General features: G+C 40.3%; 1 protein-coding gene across 5 annotated transcripts in view; it reads left to right on the plus strand.

Annotated features, from left to right (window-relative positions):
• Window positions 1-20,041, plus strand: part of SLC35D4 (solute carrier family 35 member D4) — a 137,492-nt gene that overhangs the window by 52,720 nt on the left and 64,731 nt on the right. For 4 of the 5 annotated variants that reach the window (XR_012847636.1, XM_075826348.1, XM_075826349.1 and 1 more), the window contains exons 12-13: window positions 941-1,010; window positions 3,686-3,779. Coding sequence is in view for 4 of the 5 variants with exons in the window: in XM_075826348.1 (XP_075682463.1) it covers window positions 941-1,010; window positions 3,686-3,779 (164 nt within the window). In the remaining variant the exon portion in view is untranslated. Of the gene's footprint in view, window positions 1-940; window positions 1,011-3,685; window positions 3,780-15,793; window positions 16,161-20,041 lie in introns of those variants that run through there. The other variant, XM_075826346.1, reaches the window with a different exon arrangement.

Raw genomic sequence — 20,041 nt, forward strand, 5'->3', positions numbered from 1 at the left:
AACTGGTTTCCTCCCACACTCCAAAAACATACTTATACAATAGGAACTAGATTCCTAAAAAAACATTGACCCCACCTGTGTCCGAGAAATTCGATTGTGTGAACCATTAGATACAGATGTGAATAGTGACAATCTGCACTGTTGAATATGTTGGCACTAAGCAACATGAAATAGTAATTTGCTGGTCTTCTACCTTAGAACTGGTAGGCCCAGTCCACCGCTTTCGGCATAGAGTTGGCCACACATGCAACGCACGCTCAATGGAAGTTATGTTTCTGTATATACCAGCTCTGGGACCCGCATCTATGTCCAGAACAGGAATCCCCCGACCCATCCCGATGCTGCATCCAGGCATAGAATGAATGGAGAGGTGGCCACACATGTACGTGGCTCTCCATTCTGTTATATGGTAGTTAGGGAAATAGCTGAGCAAGCATGCCACCACTCCATTCATTCTCCGACTGAATAAGCGACAAGATGGGGGACGGGCGAGCTGGGACCCACATATATCAGACATTTATGGACGTAAATGTCCAAGATGGGTATAATCCTTAAAAATAAATAATATACAAGTTAGACTTTTCACACAAAACAATATATTAATCTGTTCATCTCCGCCTGCTGTATAGCATTCTGCCCAGCGATGGTGCAGCATGTTCAATGTGACAGGTTCCTTTTAATATATGATGTGTGCAAAACCATTGTGCCATTATCCGAAGAGAGATGACACTTCTATATGTGCTTTGGAGTTATTGGAAGTTGTTAATCTCCACTGTGATGACCCTATAGTAGTGCATTTATTATTATTATTACTACTACTACAAATATTCAGACCAGGGTCACTGGATTCAGAAGTTGTTACACGTTTTTTAAGCTGTCTTGCACATTATGTAAATCCTTTGCAGGTTTGTTTATGTGGTCTTTCTTCTTCTACCCTCAGGTGACCTAATCAGTGTCCTGGAATTTCCCTTTCTCTATTTCCATACGTTTCATAGCGGATGTTGCGCCAGGTAATCAGTCTGCTGAGGCATTTTTAGCATATTTTGTTTTTTGTTTTTTTTTGTAGCAATTTACAAAAATCATGGCAAAAAATGACAAACTACTCATGTAAATACACGCTTAAAGGGAGTTTTCCCACATTTGACTGTTTATAACCTATCCACAAGATAGGTGATAAATGTCTAAATGCTGCTGAGCCCACCACTGGGACCCTCATTGTTCACTAGAATTTGGGTCCCTGTTCCTCCTCACTGCATGACCACAGTAAGGAGAACTCTGCTGTTTCCATCAGCTCCATAGATCTGCTAGAGTGCCTCTCCATTCAAACTCCTCACTGTGGTTATGTAGCAAGGAGGAACGAAGGCTCGGGAGCCTCGTTCTAGAGATCGGTGGGAACCATTTATCTGCTAACCTGTAGATAGGTGATAAATGTGAATTGTGGGGAAAACCCCCTTAAAGAGGCTCTGTCACCAGATTTTGCAACCCCTATCTGCTATTGCAGCAGATGGGCGCTGCAATGTAGATTACAGTAACGTTTTTATTTTTAAAAAACGAGCATTTTTGGCCAAGTTATGACCATTTTTGTATTTATGCAAATGAGGCTTGCAAAAGTCCAAGTGGGCGTGTATTATGTGCGTACATCGGGGCGTTTTTACTACTTTTACTAGCTGGGCGTCCTGAAGAGAAGTATCATCCACTTCTCTTCAGAACGCCCAGCTTCTGGCAGTGCAGACACAGCGGTGTTCTCGAGAGATCACGCTGTGACGTCACTCACTTCCTGCCCCAGGTCCTGCATCGTGTCGGCCACATCGGCACCAGAGGCTACAGTTGATTCTGCAGCAGCATCAGCGTTTGCAGGTAAGTAGCTACATCGACTTACCTGCAAACGCCGATGCTGCTGCAGAATCAACTGTAGCCTCTGGTGCCGATGTGTCCTCGCTCGTCCGACACGATGCAGGACCTGTGAGTGACGACACAGCGTGATCTCTCGAGAACACGCGGTGTGTCTGCACTGCCAGAACCTGGGCGTTCTGAAGAGAAGTGGATGATACTTCTCGTCAGAACGCCCAGCTAGTAAAAGTAGTAAAAACGCCCCGATGTACGCACCTAATACACGCCCACTTGGACTTTTACTTTAAGCACGCCCACTTGGACTTTTGCAAGCCTCATTTGCATAAATACAAAAATGGTCATAACTTGGCCAAAAATGCTCGTTTTTTAAAAATAAAAACGGTACTGTAATCTACATTGCAGCGCCTATCTGCTGCAATAGGCGATAGGGGTTGCAAAATCTGATGACAGAGCCTCTTTAAAGACCATTTGTAGTCTAAATATTGTCTATAATTCAGCGAAATCCTCTGTGGTGAAGGGAGTTCTTGCACAAAAATAGTATTCTGAATACAGTACCGCAACATTTTATAATATTTTTGGGACACTTTGGGATCTTGTGCTAGTTTTGTTAAATGGCCAATTTCATACAAATGAGGTTAAATTGGCACAAAAAATTGCATCTATATTATACAGCAAAATTGAATTGTTGAAATTTGTATCTGTTCTTTCCTGATGAACAGAAGAGGATCATGAATATGGGTCGTTGTCCGGTTACACTAAATCTTACATTCCACATTTATTATATTACTAAAATTTGACATTCATGACTGGTGGAATGAAATTCCCTTCAAGGAGAGATGTTGTAGCTAATTCTCCAAGCAGCAAGGTTTATGTTAGATCATTGTTCTCAGTCAACACAATATTTGGAAAAACTACGACCCCTTTCATTGGAAAGTAGAGAATTCATCCACATTGTTATGGGCAACTGCTCTAGTTTTCCTTTACACTAGTGTTTGTTTTTCTTTCGTAAAATTCTGTTTTTTATTTGAGATTAGGCAAATGACAAATATACAAACACAGAAAAATGTGTCCAACTGACCCAACAATGGTCAGGGAGAAAAACCAGACAAAAGTAAAAAAAACAAAAGGAAACCATCCCGTAGCCATAATCACAGAAAAGTTACCAATACGGAGGAATAGATGCATTAACAACGGCATGACTTTGTGCGTATATTAATTCAATCATGGCTAGGACAAACAGGACATTTTGGAAGGGCAAGGTGAGGGCAGAGAAGAAAGGGAGGGGGAGAAACAATCTCGTTCCCTCGAAGATCATTCCAAATTACAGGACACTATCAGATGTCAGCAGAGACTTCTATGAATCCACCTTTGCTAGTTTTTATAAATTTCCACTTAGAGGACCTGTCACTAGGTCATATAAGTTGAACTGGTTTATTGACATGAATAGCGCTGTCTTCCTAAGTCCAGTGCCATTTTTCTATTTTTCCTGGACCCCCTCGTTCCAGAGATATGGCCCACTGTTGTGTTGGCTCCCCATATGCTAATTTACTATAGTTAGCCAACAGGGCGTGAACTACCATCAAGGTGCTTCACGCAGATTGGTCAGCGTCAGAGGCAAGGTAGCTAGCTCCGCCCCGTTGTCTAACTACAGCAAATCCGCATATAGGCAGGCCAACACCAGAGTGGGCCATATACCTGGGTCCAGTTAAATAAAAACTGCTGGAATCAGGGAGACTGTGCTATTCAGGTCAGTTAACAAGTTTAACTTATATGACCTAGTGACAAGTCCCCTTTAAGGTTTCAATTTCTAACAATTTTAATGTTTCCCTTTCAGTGGAATTTTTGGGTTCCTTCTGATGTTACTGTCTGTGAAGATAAGAAGTAGTCTCTCTCCTGCTCACCATCGCTCATGGGGTTTCCTTGCTAAGGTAAGACTTCTGCTTCGACCATTGTGGTGAAGTTAATAGTGTATGTACATGTTCAGCTGTCTGGATCTCTACAAACAAGACTTTATACAGTATCTAAAACACCAGAGACCTTCATGATTGTGTATGATCAAGGTGGACACAACCATATGTACCACGCACATAGTGCTGAGCTTGTTCTGAATGTTGTAGTGTCTTGGGATCCAGTACCAGCATTTTACTTTGTATAGTCGTTTGTGATGCTGTTACTGTAAGCTTTGTTCTGTAGACCAATACATTGATTATTCTTGATAGAATAAAATAGAATTAAATGGAAACCATGTAATGTGACATGTTTTCTTACTAAAACATTAGATCAGAATCTTAAAATACTGAAATTACATCCCTGCATTTCTGGGGGAAATAGGCACAAGACATATATAATAATCTAAAGTCTTATCCTTTACAAAAGGTTTTATGTCGAGTATTGGTTATATGTATACATACTAGGAGAGAGGAAAAGACACATGTACAGAATTGCGCACACCCAAAATAATAAGAATGGGATATGAAAAGACCAAACTTTATTATACACTACATACGAAATATAAAACCATTTAAAAAACAGAAAATCCACAAACCTGTAAAAATGAAAACAGGAAGCAAACCACAGGCAGAAATCTCAAATAGGATTCCATATGGGACAATATGAGCCAATATCAGAAGAATACAATACAATAGCCGTATAAATGTATTATGTGTAACTAGTAAACCTGTAGGGTAACCACATGCTGAACCACACAAGAATACAAAGTGTAAGATAATATCTAAACCCCAATGAGGGGAAACTATAGCCACAGAAATATGAAACAATATCTATATTTGCTAGGTGAACCAATCCTAGGCACAATAAGCGGATGCTATTGGATCATGATCATGATAGAGAAAGTTGATACATTGATAGTGAATGCATTCACCCTTGACTAAGCTGCACCCAGAGGCAGCAATACAGATGGGGCCGTCTGTCCTTATTACACAGCCTATTTGGGTCATGTATCAATTTTCTCTATCATGATCATTTCTCTTTAGGTCCAATAGCATATTATCTTTCACTCACTCTTGCACTTTGTATTCTTGTGTGGTTCAGCTTGTGGTTACCCTACAGGTTTACTAGTTACACATAATACATTTATACGGCTATTGTATTCTTTTGATATTGGCTCATATTGTCACATTTGGAATCCTATTTGAGATTTCGGTCTGTGGTTTACTTCCGGTTTCATTTTTACAGGTTTTATGATTCTCCTGTTTTTTTAAATGGTTTTATATTTTGTATGTAGTGTGTAATAAAGTTTGGTCTTTTCATTCCTGTTTTTTCGTATCCCTTTCTTATTATTTTGGGTGTGTGCAATTTTGTACATGTGCCTTTTACCCTCTCCTAGTATGCAGATTTTTTGCATATTACTTCAGCACCCCATATAGATTTCTTTCGTACATAGTGGTGCCCATACGTCCCCATCCTTTTTGGTTACATGCATAGGCTTTGTTCTTCTAGTAGACTTACTGCAGACTTAGGGTGGCTTTATTTACTCCACGATTTAATTTTGCAATCCAAGCTTTGTCTCAATCATTGGACTCAGTAGGTGTAGTTCTGAATATCCACACCCTGGTTCAAGAATAATAAGCCCTCCCATAAAGGTTGTAGATTGACCAGTTGGCAAAAATGAGGGTGACTTATACAATGTGTAAAGAGGTAAATGTGTAAAACCGTCCATATACCTTCACTAGGCTATGTTCACATCTGTGTCACAGATTCCGTCAAAATTTCAAAACGACGGACACCTCAGCGGAACCCAACAGAGCCCATTATAAGTCAGTGGGGACCGTTTGGCACCACTTGTATTAGTCCTGCGATGGATCCAGCACTGCAATGTGGCTTCTGTTGTAGACTGGATGCAATTGTTGAGAGCCTTAGAGGCGTGAAAGTGTCCAAGTTGGTACCTTCTTTGCAAGAGTTTAATTTCTTAACCATTTTTCCCCTATAAAACGAACATAAGAACGTTTTCAAGCTTGGGAATTTTGGGTACCAATTGCCCCATATTCCCAACCAGTTGCCTCTAACCCCCGACCCACCTCTCCACATTTTTTATTCTTTGGGTAGTATATGTAACATCTCTTTAAAGGGGTTTTCCAGGCTCAACCCACCCGCCCCCCAGAAAAAAAAATTGCAGCTGCATTTACATTAACATAATCATCTTTTTAATTCCTCGTCATGATCCAGTGGTCACCAGCTGGTGTTGGTTTACCTTGCTGAAGTGATGACATGCCGTACCAGCCTGTGACCTCTCCGGCCAATCATATAGCTGCAGCGGTCATGTCAATATGTACAGTAAATAACTACTGCAGCCAGTGATTGATTGAGTGCTTATGAGATGTGGTCACATGACAGGATGTCCTTGTACAGTTAGTCTGATGATGTAACCATTCCAGAGCAAGCAGTAATTATTGTCCTTGTTTTTTAATACGCAATATATATATATTTTTTTTGTGTATTGTTTTTTTTTTAGTGCAATGGGATCAGCCAAGTGCACTAGCCATGTGATTAGACCTTTAAGTTCTTATTTTCTGTGTTCACAGCCACGTCTTTTATGGCTGTTCACGTATTATTTGTATAATGTCCTCCGTGCCCATACTATTTTGCTTACCACTTTATTTTGTGTTTGTGTTTTATTGTATTTGCCTGACATTTAAGCCAGGAAAGATGTACAGACGGACTAGTACTTGGTCGACCACTAAATATATATTGCATTAAATTGTAATGTAGTTACTATAGCAACAGTGTGTTTTGGTACTTCCAACAATAATTATACTGTGGAGATATTGAGACTTTTTACTGTGTAATCCTTTTAAGATGTTTTGGTATATGATCTTGCCGGCACGCCACAAGAGTTACATATGCGACACATAGGCGCACGAGCGTGGAGCTAATGTTTTCTCCATGTATGTGAAACTTTTTGCAGAAATTGTTTTATATATTTATATTTGTGCATACATAAATCAAACTTGCACACCACACAGCGGATCCACATTGACCCTCAGCCCCATAAACTGAAAGGGGGGGGAGTGTCCAGGATTAGAAACCAACTCAAGTCTGTCCATGGGCTGTGTCTGATGAGCTGCAATACCAAACACAGCCTACAGACCAACTTGGCGCTGTTTCTATGGGAAAACAAGCAGATCGTTTTACTAACCCTAGATAGCCGGTGAGCCACATAGATAATGATGTTTATTGATCAACATTAAATACAATGCAAACCCCCATCAGGCCCTCAATGTAGTTACAGCCCACTAGATTGCTCTGCCAGTGCTGGACGGTTAGGTATTTTCCCCAATAATCTGGCATAGTACTATTAGAGGAATTTTACTGAATTATTATTATTTTTTTTTTAATGATTCTCTGCAAGGATGTGAAGATGTGGCATTCATAAAATGAATAAGCTTAAAGAGGCTCTGTCACCAGATTTTGCAACCCCTATCTGCTATTGCAGCAGATAGGCGCTGCAATGTAGATTAGAGTAACGTTTTTATTTTTAAAAAACGAGCATTTTTGGCCAAGTTATGACCATTTTTGTAGTTATGCAAATGAGGCTTGCAAAAGTCCAAGTGGGTGTGTTTAAAAGTAAAAGTCCAAGTGGGCGTGTATTATGTGTGTACATCGGGGCGTTTTTAATACTTTTACTAGCTGGGCGCTCTGACGAGAAGTATCATCCACTTCTCTTCAGAACGCCCAGCTTCTGCCAGATCACGCTGTGACGTCACTCACAGGTCCTGCATCGTGTCAGACGAGGGAGGACACATCGGCACCAGAGGCTTCAGTTGATTCTGCAGCAGCATCGGCGTTAGCAGGTAAGTCGATGTAGCTACTTACCTGCAAACGCTGATGCTGCTGCAGAATCAACTGTAGCCTCTGGTGCCGATGTGTCCTCGCTTGTCTGACACGATGCAGGACCTGTGAGTGACGTCACAGCGTGATCTGCCAGAAGCTGGGCGTTCTGAAGAGAAGTGGATGATACTTCTCATCAGAACGCCCAGCTAGTAAAAGTATTAAAAACGCCCCGATGTACGCACATAATACACGCCCACTTGGACTTTTACTTTTAAACACACCCACTTGGACTTTTGCAAGCCTCATTTGCATAACTACAAAAATGGTCATAACTTGGCCAAAAATGCTCGTTTTAAAAAAAATAAAAACGTTACTGTAATCTACATTGCAGCGCCTATCTGCTGCAATAGCAGATAGGGGTTGCAAAATCTGGTGACAGAGCCTCTTTAACTTTAGGAGAACTAGATTAGATAAAATGATAGTCCACATGACAAAATATAATAGCAATAAGTATGATTTTTTTTTTGTTGCTTGCCCTGAAAATGATCTGAAATTTAATTTTGTTTTCCCCTAAATACATTGCTTCTAGTTCCCTTGTTTATATACCAGATGGGCTTATATTAACAGGCATATGGACGTCCTAGAGGGGAGTCCTCTGCTTAGGACTCCCTTGCCTCCTCTATGAGCCAGAACAGAGAGCCCCTTTTGAATGGCCGGAATTTAATTACTGCACCTTCCAGCTGTTTGCCTGGGAACCTGCGGCCCTACGGCGTTCACGTATTCTGAAAGGGGTTTTCTCTGATAAGATTAATATTTTCAATTTCACTAAAAGGGGTTATTTATTTCTGTTACTTATTATAGTGCCAACATATTACGCAGCGCTGTACAGAGGTTGTCCTTACTTACTGTCCCCTTTGGGTCTCACAATATAAATTCCCTATTGGTACGTTTTTGGGATACGAAAACGGTGTCGTGGAAATCCATCGCTCAAAATATATTAGACTGAAATTTATACGAGTACAAACAGACTCTCAAGGCCAGACTCCATTAGTCAGTATCCTAATTAGGATATTTCACCGATCTATATCGAGAGAGGAGAAGAAAACACACAGACACGCTGAAATGTTCAAAATGCTCCTCTGAAGTATTTATTACCAAACTCAAACTGTTAAACTGAAATTCAGAAGGCGTGTAGGCTTGAGGTAAACCAATCAGAGACAATGTAACAATATTTGTTATTCAGTAAAAAGCATACAATAAAATACATCCCCGATACATCATTATAATTCTTCACACATTACGTTTTTGCAGGTATCTTATCTCTTTTGGACACAATATTCTCGTGGAGATGGGGGAGACCTTCCCTCACGCATACTTGCCACCCTCCCATCTCCCTCCCTGTCCATTTTCGCATGGGAACCAAGGTCAAAGATAAAACATACGAAATCAACATTACTTGTATTAAAGGAACAATGACTTTCCTATTCACTACAATAAAACCAAAATGGGAACTCCAGACAAGATGGCTGCTGCACGAAACTAAATCATTTAAACATTATCATCACTTTCACATATTACATATCTTAGTAATTCGGCATCCTGCTTGATAATTCACAATGTAATTTCATACAGAGAATATAAGCAAATAAATCATCCTTCACAAACCTCCCTTTTTCTCATATTAAATTACAGAAATTATATATTATGATTATGAAACTCAAACAATATATCAATAGGGCCACAACTAATATGATGCCATCACCAATGTCCGGTTAGGGTATGGGGTCCCACCAGTGTATTGACAAGTCATGTACATCATCGTCCTCTTCTTCTCCTGTCTTCTGATTAAAACACTTGATACTGATGATGGATTCACTCAGGTCTTTGGTCTTACTTTGAACTTTGATGTCATCAGGACTTGGTTTGGTCCTTCTCATCTTTCAGACCCCGTCTCTTTTAGTTTACGTCACCGGGCTGTACACAACACCTCATGCTGTGAGCCTGGTGTGAGATCCCACGTAGGCGGATTAGTGGAGTGTTATTGTGACACCACAAACCCTCCGCTCATCTGTCTTCTTCCTCCGGTAAGTTACTTGTCTGGGCGGCTGCTTGGAATTGTGACACTGCCGTCAGTTCATGACAAACGCGTTGTACTGGCTCCGGCTGCGCCTGCCGCACCTCAGTAATGGAGTTCATCGTATTAAAAATCTTTTAGTTCATGTTTACTGGCACTTGCTGGGGAACCCCAACCCTTGTCAATTGTTAAAATAACTACTAATCTGGTGATAACATCTACGTACTATAAAAGTTGTTCTAAGTACATACAATAACAATATCAGGCCCTTAAACTAAATCAAACAAACACCTTTTATATAAGAAAGACTTCTCCGTTCCAATGGACAGGGCACCTAGAAGATGTGTAATTATTGGGTAGATTTCATTTGCACTTGGTGTCACGCTTTCCAGCAGGATTTGTACCTTTATCTGAGCTGATTGCCTGGAACATTTCCAGCTCACCAAAATATACTCAGATTCCACATGTATATCTGACAAATGTCGCAAACTAATTTTTCTTACTCTAATTTGTATTGCATGGCAAGGCCTCTCAAGGTCTGTTCTCTTTGTGGGAGGCAGGTATGATAAGGTTGGCACCGGTCTGCCAGGACTGTTCTGTAGGCAAATCAAACAGCTCTAACAGAATTTAGCAGCAACAGCTGTAAAGCCTGGGACATACCAATTAGATCTTACCAAATCGATCCTTGCAGTCTTGGGGCATATTTGAGGTCATACACCATCAATGCAAGTGCCATCAAGAGTGCCTTGGGTGTTACCGGTTCATCTTCCCTTATCCGTCCACATTCTGTTAGAATCTGGTTCTCACGCCTTCCGCTCCCAGTTGGACTCTTCCTGTGGAGAACAAGCTTTTTCATTGTATAAACATTAATTGATCTTAATCAAATAATTAATTTGAAGAAAAACATTAACAAATAACATCTTTACATCAAACGTTCACATTGAGCAATAACTCGAAGTGATACATGCAAACTCATTTTTCTTCTTTATATATATATATATATATATATATATATATTTATATATATATATATATATATACATACACACACACACATACACACACACATACACACACACATACACACACACATACACACACACACACACTGCACAGAATTTTCCTTTCACAATAACAACGACAAAAAACAAATAACTAAAAATGTTTTCAAATGGGAATATTCCACTTCTGTACCTTTTTATCTGACGCATGACTCTAATAGTCCAATGCTAAGGCTGGTCCAGAACTTTACATGAAACTTAACTTCAGTATTTAATATTCCCACAACACTTCTTAAAGGAACAGTGTCACCAAATATTTTTTTTTATATCAGTTTTATGTTAGGGTTTTATTAAAAACGTTTATATTTATTTGTGTGTTACTTTTTTCTATTTTTACACTTTTTCTTCCCTATGGGGGCTGCCATTTTTTTTTCCATTTCTGTGTGTGTCGATTAACGACACATACAGACATGGAATACGGCAGCTCCAGTCCCATAGGGAATGCGAACGGGGCCCGTTCCATCCACTATGGTGTACGCCGTGTGTGTGGGAACGGCGCATGCGCCGCTCCCACACAGTCCAATTTGAAATGCGCGCCGTCCGGCACCATTTTCCTGTGGACCGGAAGTCTCGGCCGGATAGTAAGATTACTACTTCCGGTCGCGGCTTCCGGACTTGTGCACATGGAGCAGCGGCCGGAGGGAGCGGCGGCGAGTGGAGCAGGTAAGTGATTTCTGTGTATGTAAGTGTTATACTGTGTGTTTACTAGTGTATGTAAACCTTCTACACTGTGTGTTAGCTCAAAAAATGGCGACACACAGTGTCGGAGGTTAGACCGTTCAAACCCCTCGTTTCTCCCGGCACTAGCCAGGATAAAGGAGGGGGGGATTCTGAGAGCTCACTAGAGCGAGGGATTTTTTCCCAATTTTGCAGCATAAAGCAATGTGGTTGCTTTACCACATGCAATGCTGCAATTTTGGGAATTGCTCCATCTAGTGACCAGTGCTGGGAAATATTATAAATTGAATCCAATTTATAATATTTCCTGACAAGTGAAAAAAATAAAAAAAATTAGAACAATGTTTAATCACCCACACACTAATTGTTTAACTAAAAAAAACAAAACATGTTTTGCTGGCAACACATTCCCTTTAAATACAATTATTAAACAAACTAACTTTGGGATAACATCTGGAGAACTGCTGATATCTTATTGTACAAACATCAGGTCAATACTTGGGATAACATTGTTCCCCTGTCACTTACACACAACGTCTGCAGTGGGGAAAATACAGGCCGGGCTTCAGGCCTCCCTGAGAACAGATCTACACACACGAGCGCATTGTCATACACTTCTACCTCGGGTAGTTGTATGTTCTGCAGTCGCTGGTACTGTTAATCTGGCCGGGCTGCACTTTTCACAGGTACCTTTGTTGTTTTACCTATGTCATGCCGTGCGCACATCATGCAGGCTGCTACAAACCTAGTGGTGGCATTATTGTATCCAGGGACAAGCCAATTTACTGATATCTGGCTGCACATACCCTTGTTGTCAGGTCTGTTTTCTCTTGCTCTCTCAATTTGCTTACCCAATGATCCAATAAAGTTCCTACTACCAATGGGCCCATAATTGTGGGCGATGCCAAAAGCGTACCTAGAGTCAGTGTAAATGTCGGCCGTCTTACTTTCTGCCAGGTTACAAGCCTCAGCGAGCACCTCCAGCTCCGCTCCTTGAGATGAACAAGAAGGTGAGAGTGGTTTCTGGGTAATTTACCTTGTGCCTCGTATCCTGTTCTACACATGCTGTATATGATAAAGTATGTCTACATTACAAATTTACATTGGAAACCCATGTCACATATAGATAGAACATTTCAAAAGGGTGGAGTTTTATTGTTCCACATTCATCTGATGATCCAGAACACTTGTAAATCCCACCCACCAGGTCCTGTAAATACCTGATTAATACAAAAACAAACAAAATATGTTACTGAAATCTGGCATAAAATAAACCATATTCAAACAATTTTTTTGTTTTGCCTTCTCCCCATCTAAATCTGTAAAGACTCATCTGTGAGTGACGTCACCTCTGCCTCCTGTGTAAATTTGCTGGAGGGGGATGGTCTCTTACACAATACCTTATATTGGGTGGAGACTACAGCACAGCTTACCCAGTGCCATATTCACCGTTCTGGAAAGATCTGGAACCATCTACACAGAAAAACCTCAAAATGTAGGTTACTGTCATACACATTTAATCTGGGTTACTCCTTGAAGCTCATACACATTTTGTAGATCTCCTAGAACCAAATTCATTAATTCAAAACAAAATAAAACACAAAACAATACTACCTGATCAGTCCCTTCACCATTCCCTCCTATTTGGACTCTGCGAAAGTAATGTAGCAGGGTTCAAAACTACATATCAACATAATAAAATTAGGCACTCTATCGGGGTGGCACTAATTTAACCCCCTGTAATACACAACAGCCTGGAACAAAAAAAATGACTTTCTCCTGACAAAAAAAAATTTTATCTTTAAAATGACCTGCAACCATTTACCTGTAAAACATCTCACATTTTCAAAAATAACATTTAGGCAGCACCATAGCACGTACCTCATGTGTGAAAACAAAAACAAGACAAATGTAATTAGTTATTCAATAACACAGAAAATAATATATCTGGTAATATTAATTACTGCAAACCAATAAGCTGTACATAAGAATAGGGAACAGAGGGGGCACATACATTTTCAAAACCCCGTGTCTCACAATATCTGTAGTTTAATACATTTGAATTAACATCAAAACATTCCAACATTAAATCTTATCATATTATAACACATTAATCTGCAGTATAGCTTTTATCTTTTTACAAACAGATCCAGCCGGCTGTAATATTTTTCTCGCTTGGTGTAGTTACAGACGACTGCGCGTGCGCGAAGATAAGACACGTTGCATAAAAAAATGAAAAAAAGTGGAACTGATTTTAACACCATACACAAAACACTAACATTTTTAGACATTACTGCTGTTAAAAATAGGAAACATACAATATAGTTCTGCTTTTATTGTGGCCATTAGTTTCAAACTTCAGACATGTTACATTACACACATCACACAGATGTCTCATCACATCACACATGTTACATTACACTCCCCCCGTTCTGACCCACGTTAGTCACTGCAATGTACCCGACTGCTCCGTTTTCTTCACTCTTCCAATGAAAATTTACACCTGTATTTAAATTGTTCTTTCTCACATCATCTTACTTGTAACCACCTGTAATCACCTGCTTTGTCCTTTTAACTTATGCCTTGTCCTGGCCACTCCACTCCCTTTCTCAACTTTCCACAAACCATTGTCTTTATCACATGCAAACATCCTTCTTACGGCTGCCAGCCTCTTCAACAATTTTTTTCAGTGTGTTATTTTGCCTTCACATACTTTAAAATTAAAGCCCCAGCTCCTTTTGCTCATTCTAATGTTGGCCGGGACCAGTGCCCCAAATCATCTTTGTCCAACTTCCTCCTGACCCCATGGTCGGAGAGCAGTAGGGTGATTTCCGGTAAATCCCCCACCTCCAGGCAAACAGGCCACGCCACGTTTGCCGACAGATATCTCAGACCAGTCTATCTCCTAGACTGTCTTACCAATACGATATCAAAAGTCGTTCCTCCAGACATTCTAGCAGTAGGATCCTCTGATCCCTCACTGTATTGAACATCAAGAACAGACAAAATGCTGCCAATCAACAATTACAAGAGCAAATTCTTCAACACAATCGACATTCATGAACCTCCATTGATTCAAGCAGGAGTTGGTAACACTTCACTTATGCAGAACACTTGCTGCCGGGGGGGGGGGGGTGTCTTTCGGTTCATACAGCCTGTGATGTAGCATATATCCCAAACTCTTTCCTCTAGCACTTTGCAATGGTTTCACATGCAAATTAGATTTGGTAACATTTATATATTATCCTCCCCGCTCAGCCGTTCACTCTGTGGGTTGTAGTTTAGGGAGCTGTTATCTATGTTGGTGATAATTTCTTTACGGGCTATGGGTCTGATCCAATACCAATGTTCTTCACTGTAATTACTACTACGACACAGGTGGCACCTGGGGTAAGTGTCATGGTCATTCATTGAATACAGGATTTTATATTACAACTGTATTCAATCCAGCGGTCTGATGTTATACTACTACAGACTTAATTACTTGTATGTTATTTTACATCAAAGTGTATATGCCGGATTATCATGTGCTAGAAATCAGTCTGTACTGATTACCACCTTATGCCAGTCTGGCAATGCATACAACTGGTTTATGGACCCTTACACACAATATCACTGTCTGGCAATGAGCCAGGAAAATATAAATGATTTTCTAATACAGTATTCAAAGTTTTCCCTGTTGCACTGGGTAATGGTATTGAGTGCAAATTCAATATAGACACAATTGCTTCTCCTTGCACTGGATTCTACATTATCAGGGCTTAACCATTGAAGCCCCTGTGGTACTACAGGATATTACTCACAACTATCCAACTGTCCTCTCGCCTACAAACAGTCAATACCTCCCAACTATAATCCCAGACAAACGGGTAACAGATCAACTATTAATCCTCAACAATTTTACACAACTAAATAACAAATTACGCTACAACAAAGCAGCAAGCAGAAGTTTTGTTTTTTCCTCACAGTCCAGACTACAATCTTTTCATTTCAAATACTTCACATGTGAGTTACTACTTCTCTCCGCCATGTGCTACGTCACTGCATTCCAAAGGCGGAGATCTTACACTTCTCACAATGGTTAACAATGTAATTGCTGGCAAAAATTCTCTCATGTCTTTCATATCAATAGTTTAAGATCACATACACACCTGCAATCCTTCATCACACAAAAAGCTTCAACATACCTTTTTGGATCCATCTTTCAACCCGTTCTGACTAAGGAGCCTCGTCCATAAAGAAGTGACGTCTGACAGCTAGATTCCAAGGTTTACGCAATACATGTGTGAATGGTGTAAGAATAAGCTCCTTACCTACCGCGTTTTTTTGTAATTCACAGATGCAAAGCCAGACCTCTCCAGTGACAGCTTATCAGACGTGCAATCTTCCCGGGTTTCGGCACCATTACTGTCGTGGAAATCCATCGCTCAAAATATATTAGACTGAAATTTATACGAGTACAAACAGACTCTCAAGGCCAGACTCCATTAGTCAGTATCCTAATTAGGATATTTCACCGATATATATCGAGAGAGGAGAGGAAAACACACAGACACGCTGAAATGTTAAAAATGCTCCTCTGAAGGATTTATTACCAAACTCAAACTGTTAAACTGAAATTCAGAAGGGGTGTAGGCTTGAGGTAAACCAATCAGAGACAATGTAACAATATTTGTTATTCAGTAAAAAGCATACAATAAAATATATCCCAGATACATCATTATAATTCTTCACACATTACGTTTTTGCAGGTATCTTATCTCTTTTGGACACAATATTCTCGTGGAGATGGGGGAGACCTTCCCTCACGCATACTTGTCACCCTCCCATCTCCCTCCCTGTCCATTTTCGCATGGGAACCAAGGTCAAAGATAAAACATACGAAATCAACATTACTTGTATTAAAGGAACAATGACTTTCCTATTCACTACAATAAAACCAAAATGGGAACTCCAGACAAGATGGCTGCTGCACGAAACTAAATCATTTAAACATTATCATCACTTTCACATATTACATATCTTAGTAATTCGGCCCCCTGCTTGATAATTCACAATGTAATTTCATACAGAGAATATAAGCAAATAAATCATCCTTCACACCGGAGTACCTGGAAGAAACCAACACAAACATGGGGAGAATATACAAACTCCATGCAGATGTTGTCCTTGGTTGGATTTGAACCCAGGACACCAGCGCTGCAAGGCAACAGTGCTAACCACTGAGCACCATGCTGCCCACAGAGATAGTAGGTGTTGTTTGCGTTCAGATTTGGTGCTGTGTATGCAGACTTTTATGTTTGGATTCTAAAAATGGTATAAAGGCAAAACATTTTCAAATCCTCTTTTTTTGGATCCAAAAACAGTTTCTGCCAAATATAAAAACAAAAAACAAAAACAAAAAACATGCAATAACAGCACCAAAACTGTACTCTGTATACAAGTCCCGATACATATTTATCACAGCAGTAACAAATGCATTTATGTATTGCCCATCTAAAAACCGCACTAATGAAATAATAGTAAATAAAATAATCCCCACCATGTTTCCAAAGATACAATTCTTGCCTCTTTAGTTACTGGTGGGACGTGAGCTTGGGACATGGTGTGTTTTATATGACTTCTTGATATGACTTTTTCTAGCAAGGAATAAATAGTGTTAGGGACATGTGATTTGTGCTGTGTTATGCACGTTGTGGTGTTTTTTCTCTTTACAAGGTGACTGCTTTGATATAAATTCTTTCTTACTTTTTTTTATTATTATTTGTTTAGAGATTGCAAATTCCCCAGGACCACGATTTTTCCGGTCTCTAATTAGCATGCCTGTTCTTTCCATGACATCAATGCTAAAACAGCGTAAACTCTCTATATGAAGTCCCAGGCTTTGCCTGTCTAGTAGGCAGCATGGATTCAGCAACCTTTTTTTTTTTTCCCCTTCAGATTTATTTTCAAGGAAATGGGAACTATTTTTGACATTGGAGTCACACTTCTGTGCTATTATTAGACTGCGTCTATGAGGTGTGTTAATAGGAGTAACACTCGATTTTGCCTGCTTCTTGCAGTCTTGAGACCCCGCTAAGTAAGAAGGGGTTAAACTACTTAATGCAAGCAGCCAGCAAGCTGCCGTTTAATGGAGCAAACAAGTTTCTGGTACACTTTTTGGGAGCAATGACCTGTCAAGATATTTCAGAGATGCAAAAGTATGAGAACAATTTGGTTTTGGATTTGCTGAGAGAATGTATTTCCGCTCCCTTTGTTTTAATATAGACATACAGACTCCTGTGGAGCCATGTGCTTCATTATGTTACAGCTTTAAAGACAGAGAAGACACACGTGTACGTGTAGTGCAGATTTACTATGTGTTAATCGTTCTGTAGGAAGTCGTATCCCACTGGAGTTGTAATTGCTGAGTTTGTGGCTTTTATTTTGGAGATTTTTTTATTTTTCACATGATCATTGATCAGGATTTCACTTGTTTACACAATGAGTGTTTCTGATTGCAAAATAAAACGTCTGTCCTGGTATTCTTCAGTACGCATCGCCTTCTGATTGTCACAATTTATTACTCATATAGTTTAAAGCGTACCTAACTTTTCAAGTGACTTTTCAGAATAAGCTTTCATATGTGTGTACATGAGCAATAACACTTTTTCTGGCCATTATATGATGTGTACTCTGCAGTTTTGTTTTTTTGCAGGTTTCCCCTCTGCAGCCCCTATCTCTAATTCTCTGTTGTCGCTGAGCTAGTGGGCGGAGCATAACTGCTATCATGTCTGCAACAAATAGCAAATGTTTAAATTTTTGCTGGGGAGAAGCTGCGATTCTGCTGCAAAAATCGCAAATCTTAAAAGAACAAAACACTCTCTTCTTGTTTGAATTTAACCCCTTCCCGACACGGGCTGAGACCGCTCCATAGAGCAAGTGTGTCGGCTGTGTGTTACAGCCGACACTTCCGGGTAACGAGCGGGATCCTGTTCGAGCGTGATCCCGCTTGTTTAACCCGTTAAATGCTGCGTTCAATAGAGATCGCGGCATTTAAATGACTAAAAACAGGGGGCCGGCCCCCTGCAACATCCAGACGGCCACCCCGCGGCGAGATCACGGGGGAGCCGTTGGTTGGCACGGCAGCCTGGAGGGCCTGACTAAGTCCCCCAGGTCCGCCATCTTTGTACTCCTATGAAGCCCTGCCTCATAGGGCTTGAATCACGATATACTGCAATACATTAGTATTGCAATATATCGTGCAAGCGATCTAACGATCGCTGGTTAAAGTCCCCTAGGGGGACAAGTAAAAAACTGTAAAATAAAGCGGTTTTTTTAACAAATAAAAAAAAATAATAATAATTAAAACTATATAAATTTGGTATCGCTGTAATCGTATTGACCCTCAGAATAAAGTTAACATGCCGTTTTTACCGGACGGAGAACGCCGTAAAAACAAAACCACCCAAAATGTTGAGGAATCACTGTTTTTTTCCTATTCCACCCCACATGTATATTTTTTCTCATTTCCCACTACATTATATGGTACAAAATATGGTGCTGTGAAAATCTACAACTCGTCCCGCAAAAAACAAGCCCTCATACAGCAATATTGATGGAAAAATAAGAGTTATGGCTTTTGGAATGTGGGGAGGAAAAAACAAAAGTGAAAATCCTAAAAATGGCTGCGGAGGGAAGGGGTTAATAAACTTGCCCCCCTGGCGTTGTCATAGCGATGGCTCTTTGTTCTACCGGCTGTTCTTTGTCCAGCCAGGCCTCCTGGGATGACGTTTCATGAACTGTGACTGCTGAAGCCAATCACAGGCTGTAGCCATCACATGGGCTGCCGCGTGATTATAGGAGGCCGGGCTGCATGACGACCACTGAAGGTATTGTTTGTTTTTTTTTCCCTACTCTTCTTTGCTCCGTGACGATTCTGGCCGAAAATCTGCAACACACATTGGTGCGGTCCATCGGACGGAATTCGCTGTGGGTTCTAGGTCAGGTACGCTGTGCACTTTTACGCAGCACATCCACCCTTTGTGCACATACCCTTAGAACGAGTTCATGTCTAGTTCATTCATGTTTTTTGACACGCTGATCACCAAGAAGTAACATTTTCTTTTGGCTGGGCCCATATTGTTTTCCAGTAGGTCGCTCCAATGCTCGAGAACAGACGTATCATCTGCTGTTTTCAGCTATTGTTAGGATACAGGAAACGACCATTTGTTTTTGCATTTCTAGACATTGGAATTAATAGCTGAGTCAGATGAATTGTATTGTGCAGACGAGCTCTAGTTAGACATAGGAAGGGGAAGTGTGTTTCTTGGACGTTATCTAGTAGAGGCGCTGCCACATGCTTCTTGCTTGGCAGTCGCTCCCATGTTGCCCTTTACTTGCTGTCTGAATTATTCAGGGTGGAGTTGTTATTTAGAACGACATGTGATTTTAAAAATGTTCTACTAAAGCTTAGAATCTGTCACACTGTGGAATAAATTGTTGTGACTGAATATTTAACCTTTTCATCGCTTCTTGTATCCTCAACTTTACTCTTTAGAATTCGTCCAAAAGAGTCTGGAAAACATGTCTAGTTCTGTAATGCAAA

Source organism: Rhinoderma darwinii, chromosome 5 (genome assembly GCF_050947455.1).
Source record: "Rhinoderma darwinii isolate aRhiDar2 chromosome 5, aRhiDar2.hap1, whole genome shotgun sequence".
Lineage (NCBI taxonomy): Eukaryota > Metazoa > Chordata > Amphibia > Anura > Rhinodermatidae > Rhinoderma > Rhinoderma darwinii.